At 29.0% G+C, this 6,256-nt stretch overlaps 1 protein-coding gene across 1 annotated transcript; it reads right to left on the bottom strand.

Annotated features, from left to right (window-relative positions):
- Window positions 1-206: 206 nt before the first annotated feature.
- On the bottom strand, window positions 207-1,435 carry LOC123229774 (abscisic stress-ripening protein 3-like). The gene is made up of 2 exons (XM_044655721.1): window positions 1,008-1,435; window positions 207-605 (listed from the first exon to the last, which is right to left on the bottom strand). Exons 1-2 carry the CDS (start codon window positions 1,341-1,343, stop codon window positions 423-425), a joined length of 519 nt encoding a protein of 172 aa, XP_044511656.1. The 5' UTR covers window positions 1,344-1,435; the 3' UTR covers window positions 207-422.
- Window positions 1,436-6,256: the final 4,821 nt, after the last annotated feature.

The following is a 6,256-nucleotide window of genomic DNA, read 5'->3' as shown; positions in this document are numbered from 1 at the left end:
ATAAAATTTTATTTAGGTTGTGAACCTTTTTGTCTTTTAGTAATTTATAAAAAAAGTTAACAAAATTTGTTGAAAAATTTAACAAATAGATAGAAAATTACGTTTTTCAAACCTAACAGATAAAAAGTGATTTCATCAATCCTTGGGGGGGACTTTGTGATTTGGCCTTAGTAGAGCGATGAAATGAGATAAGAAGTCAAATGTAATTATGTAATAAAAACATCTCAAACATCATTATTATAAGCATTACATGACAAAGGGCAAATTATCAAACCACCCACAAAGTCACCCACACTCACAAATTATTTAGGGCAGCTGCTTACTGATACATTACGTAATTAACAAACAAACATAAACACAAAGTCCGGGAAATTAAGACATAATTACTATAATTATTCAAGAAGCAAGCAAGCAAGCAACACTTAGAAGAGATGGTGGTGCTTCTTGCCATGAGCCTCTTCCTCTGCTTCCTTGGTCTCTTTCTTCTCATGGTGCTCATGGAAGGCGAATCCTCCGGCTCCAACGGCTGCTGCCGCTGCAATCTCCTCCTCGATCTTGTGCTTGTGTGCATGCTCTGGATCTTTCCCCGCCTTGTGCTTCTCATGCTGAAATATTTTCAATATAATTTAATAAATCAATTATCAAATAAAACATATATACCCATGATCACTATATTATTTTTGCCTACAAATATGTATATATATTTTATGAGGAGGAATCCATCCGAGCCAAAACCTAGTAATTCAAAAGTTTCAACTTATTTTGGACTAGTGAGTCTCAAATCCTTGCTCTTTCTTGGGCTTTGTGAAGGGAGTCTTCAACTTTTAGCAGTTAAGCTATACGTTGAGGCTACAAATATTTTTTATAATTACTTACTTTAATCTCTATTGAATCTTATCTAGTGATGTGAAAAGTATTATAACCAAAGCCGGCTTTGCGAAACAAAAGTCAGGAGATTTCTGGTTATAGGAAAAGGAAAATAGTGAAGTAATTGAAAGTTATTATACCAAAGCGTAAGCACCAGCTGCAGCAGCTCCGAGCTCGCCTAGGTGCTCAAGGTGCTTGTGGTGCTTCTCCTCCTTCTTGTAATCAACCTCCTCCTTGCGCTGATCATCATAGTCAGACCGCGGCGGCTTCTCTCCATAAGCAGTCTCGGAGTAGGCAGTGGTCACGCCGGTACCGTAAGTATTTTCGGAGTAGGCGGTGGGTCCATCGCCACCATAAGTAGTATCAGTGCTGTAGGCGGTGGTCTCGGAGTAGACGACGCCTTCCTCGACTGGTTTGTCCTCGTCTTTGTGGTGATGGCCGAAGAGGTGGTGGTGGTGGTGCTTCTCCTCCGACATGGTGAGATAAAATTTGAGAGCAAAAGAGAACTTTAACAAAGTAAATATTATAAGAGATTTGTGTGGTGAGTGGCTGGGGGGAAGTGAGGGTATTTATAAGTGTTGGGGGGAAACTCGGCAGACTTATTATCTTGCCATTGTGAACAGTTGGTGACAGTTAATATATATTTTTTAAGTCGGCATTTAATTTTAATTAATTTTATAATATGATTGGTTTGATTAATTTAATTTTTAAAAAATTTGAAATTGTTGAAATATTTGTTATTCAAGTTTCTTTTCAAACAGGGAAATTAATTGGACCTCAAGAACTTGTGTGTCCTTAATAAGTGGACATGAGATGGTCGACATAGTTTGTTTTTAGGCCGAAAGACATATTCCCACCTAAGCACATGCAAGCGCACCTCTTATTCAATCACTATCAAAAATTAAATTTTCATTTATAGGTTATTAAAATTAATAAAAATAATTTATTTTAAAAATAAAATTATTATTTAATTAATAATATATTAAAAATAATAAAACATTATCAATTTCTCTTTAAATTTAAAAAATTAATAATTTTTCTTAAAATTAAACTTTGAAACCTTTTCTTTTCTCCCTAAGGTTTAGGGTTTTGTTCCCTCCCCTTTTCCGACTTCAGAACTGGCTGGTCTCTCTTTCCCTCCCATTTTTCAGCATCTCTTTGGTGTCTTCCTTCACTGTGAATCGTTTTCATCTTTAGACAAAAATGAATCATTTTTGTCACTGGATGAAGGAGACGTCTTCGCCCGAGAGGTTGGAGAGGCATTGGAAAAGAAGAAGGAGAGCAAACTTTGCTAGTTTTGACGTCAGAAAAGAGAGAAAGAAATCATAGAGACAAATATAATATTTTAAAGTTTAATTATAAAAAAAATTATTAGTTTTCTAAACCTAAAGGGAATGGATAATGTTTTATTATTTTTAATATATTACTAAATAATAATTTTATCCATAAAACTAATTATTTCTATTAATTTTAACTATCTATGGGTGAGGTTTGAATTTTCAATATTTTGGGGTGGGAGGTTGGAGTTACATCAAACCTTGGGTGGGACATAGTCATTTGGCCTCGTTTTTACATGTGATTTGATGCATGCTTTTGTTTGATCATTAGAACATCCTTTTTAATGGGTTAATTACATCCGTTAATTCTTGAGAGATTATCAAGTTCAAGCGTCGCAATCCAAAAGCTATTAAATAACATTATCGGAGTTTTTGTTTTACAGTATTTTCTGGGATTTTGCCATTATTTGTGACCGTCAATCACACTAGTAGATAATCGCCCTTTTATGTGTGGAATATCACTTCAAAATTGCAATTGTATTACTGCTAAATGTATAATTACCAAACTAATCAAAGTATTATTATTTTTAATTAAATTTGGCCTGTATACGTAGCTATTCATCAAATTTAATTATAATCAATCATTCCATACCCAAAATTAATTTACATGCTTTTAAAGATAAACTTTGTTTACCGACTTTGGGTAGAACAATGTGTTAAAGTGTCGAATCTCAGGCGCAAGTCCAGGGGATCCAAATTCCATTCTATATTCTCATAGATGGACTTAAGTACACACAATACCACCTTTAAATATGCATGTATTAAAGTGAGAGATCGTAATGACGGGTTATTAGACTAATTTCACAAGAGTATGGTAGATGTATACATAATTCTATTCAAATTATAAAACTGAACCACTACAAAATTACAATTTAGTTTGAATTAGAAAATTTTCAAACCGTTTTTTTTTTAGTTTGGACAGTTTTTAAATATAACTAAACTGTAAACTGTATTTTTTTAAAATACGTATATATAATTATATTTGATAAAATTTTTAAATAAGCAATTAAGTGTATAATTTATTTTTCTCATATTTGTTTTATTATTTTTTAACATGTATATTTTATATATATATATATATATATATATATATAATATATATATATTTCGTATTTATTATACTTGTTTATATTATGTTCTAAAAAAATTATAATACAATTAATTTTATTAATCAGTTTAAACCATAATTCAAATAAGATCATACCGTATTTTTTAGTTTTATTTGATTTGAAAATTTTAAAGCATTTTTTCGGTTTTGTTTGAAAATACTCTCAAACTGTATCAAACTGAATCGTATACACCTCCAGAGTGTTTGTGATTGATTGTTAAAAAAAAAAAATATGGTCAAAGACATTTGATATTTAACTATTTGATAGGTATAGATAAAACAAACTCCTAAAAAGATGAATTTTATGAAACAAAATATAGAATATATTATGGACCAAAGGACTTATTCCCATCCGAAGTTTGTTCTTTTCTTAAGTTTTCACCTATTATTTTCTAAAATATATAGCCATGAATTATTAAAGTTAACAAAATTTGTTAATTCTAGAGATAAAATTATCATTTAACTAGTGATATTAAAAAAATAAAACTTTATTTTATTTTTCTTAAATCTTAAAAATTAACAGTTTTCTCTTAGACTTAAGTTTTAAAAAATCACATTGTCCCTCCAAGGATTTCATTTTCAACCTATTTTTCTCCGACAACCTCCCTTCGACCGTGACCTCTCTTCTTCGTCGCTGACCTCCCTTCGATCATGACTCCTTCCATCGTCTCCACCTTCGACAAATCGTCTTTGTCAGAGACAAAGACATCATCGACATTTGCGTCTTCGTCTAAAGATGAAGGTGATTTGTCTTCATTAGTTAGAGACGATTCGTTTTTGTTAGTTAAAGACAATTCGTCTTCGTTAGAGGTGAAGATGACGAAAGGAGTCATGGTCGAAGGTGGAGAAAAGAGGTCACAATCGAATTTCGATCACTGAAAAAGAATAGGTTGAAAATGAAACTTTTGAGAGGGAAATTGTGATTTTTTTAAAACTTAATTTTAATGAAAAATTGTTAGTTTTCTAAACTAAATGAGAAATAAGATAAAGTTTTATTATTTTTAATATATTATTGATTAAATAATGATTTTTTCTTTAAAACTAACTGATTAAATTAATTTTAATAATCTACAAGTAAATATTGAAAAATAATAAATAGTAACTTAAACTTTGGATAAGACTAAGTCCTTTGGCCAATATTATATCTCACAAATGGAGAATGGACCCCTTTTTGAACTTTCAATAAAGTGCTAGAAGACTTTTGCTACCAACACAAATGTGGTAATTAAGTTGACAATTTCACATAAAGAGGACATGAATTTCAATGCATCGGTTACAGGATTTTTGGGATTAAAAAAAAATAATAAAAAAGGATTAAAAAGCCAAGGATGAGATTGCTCCATTCTTCTTTTCATCACGTATCATATAATGGACGGTGGTAGGGTCACATTTTGAATGGCAGTTGCAACTTGTGTCGGCAAGACTAATATCTCCCTTCCATATTTACTTGAATTATAAATATATATGGTATATATCATCATAACAAAGAATACTAATAAAAAATTATGAATCAGTTTCTTAGAAAAAAAAAAAATTATATAATTAAATATTATTTTATTTTTAATTTAAAATTTTTTAATCATATGATAACATATATAAATATATTTTTATTTATATGTTTAAAATAAATATACCTAATTTTGTTAATAAAAAAATCAATGTGAAACTCAAACTTGATTATCTTGGTAAAATATTTGATTTCCCATATTGCTACACAATTATGATAAATATGAATAATAAAATATAAATTTTTATATATTTTAAACTTTTTGTCAACTATTTTTGATTTAGGTGTTTGGTTAATTATGTAAATTAAATATTTCATGAAATATCATTTTCAAATAAGAGAGAGGATAAGAATGATGTCATGTCCCTTTCGAGTTTTCGACAATATTATAGAATGAACCATTTCGTGATATTTATGATATTTTTTTTTTAGTGCAAGGATATAAAATTTTGAGTAATCTAATAATGTGAAATTCTTTTTTATTTTTTATTTATGCATTCAATCCATATGAATAGATGTCCCTAATTATGCGGATGCACATGAGCCTTCGGCAAAGGCACATGAAATGTCAATGTCATTTATGTGCAATATATGGTACCACATTTTAAGAACAAATAAATAGTGGGCAACTTCAAATCACATCAATGAAATTTTTTAATATTTAGAATATTAATAATATACAACTCATACTTTTAAATGATGTTATAATTTTTAAAATATTTGTGAGATCATAAATTAGATAAAGAATAATTTATTAGAAAATTAGGTGTAATTAAGGAGGAATGCATATGTTGTTTATAAATTCAATGTTCAACCGAAGGGGGTATGACTATTTTTTACGTAACTTTTAATCCAATTTAAAAAACATATTTACGATATTTTAAAAATCTAAATCTTCACTTATAAATTAACTTTTATTAGAATTTTTGGTTATAGATAAAGGTAAAATAGTTATTGTATCACTAAACTTTAAAATCTTAAAAGTTTATATTATTCCCTCCCCTCATATTTTAAAAATTAACACTTCACCTCAATTTTCAAAGTTTGAAAAATTAACATTTCACCCCTAGGGTTTGTTTTCTTTCTCTAGCCATCATCATTTTGATCGATAATTAACTCTTTTCATCTTTTAGATTCGATTATGAGAGATGACGTTCGTCGTCCAGACGAAAGACGACACTTTATCATCCTTTGTTGCATTTTTCAGATTTATTTAGACGACAAAGGGTCATTTTTTGTTGGAGAAGATCGATAGTCAGATTTTTGAAGCCAGTAGAGATGAAATTTAGAAGTGAAAAAAAAATAAATTTTTTAAAACTTAATTATAAGGAAAAATTATTAATTTTTTAAACTAAAAAAGGAAAATGATATAATTTTTTAAGATTTTAGGGTTTAATATTAAAATAATAATTATATTTTTATTTCTAATAAAAAATT

This window comes from Mangifera indica, chromosome 11 (assembly GCF_011075055.1).
Source record: "Mangifera indica cultivar Alphonso chromosome 11, CATAS_Mindica_2.1, whole genome shotgun sequence".
Classification (NCBI taxonomy): Eukaryota; Viridiplantae; Streptophyta; class Magnoliopsida; order Sapindales; family Anacardiaceae; genus Mangifera; species Mangifera indica.
The sequence above is the reverse complement of the archived record's forward strand: the minus strand, read 5'-3'. Positions and strand labels throughout refer to the sequence as shown.

What these genes read in the sequence shown, in the direction of transcription:
- LOC123229774 (XM_044655721.1), bottom strand. Translation starts at nt 1,343, where the DNA reads ATGTCGGAGGAGAAGCACCACCACCACCACCTCTTCGGCCATCACCAC. An exon ending in CAGCTGGTGCTTACGCTTTG is followed by an intron (nt 606 to 1,007) that starts GTATAATAACTT and finishes AAAATATTTCAG; the next exon opens with CATGAGAAGCACAAGGCGGG.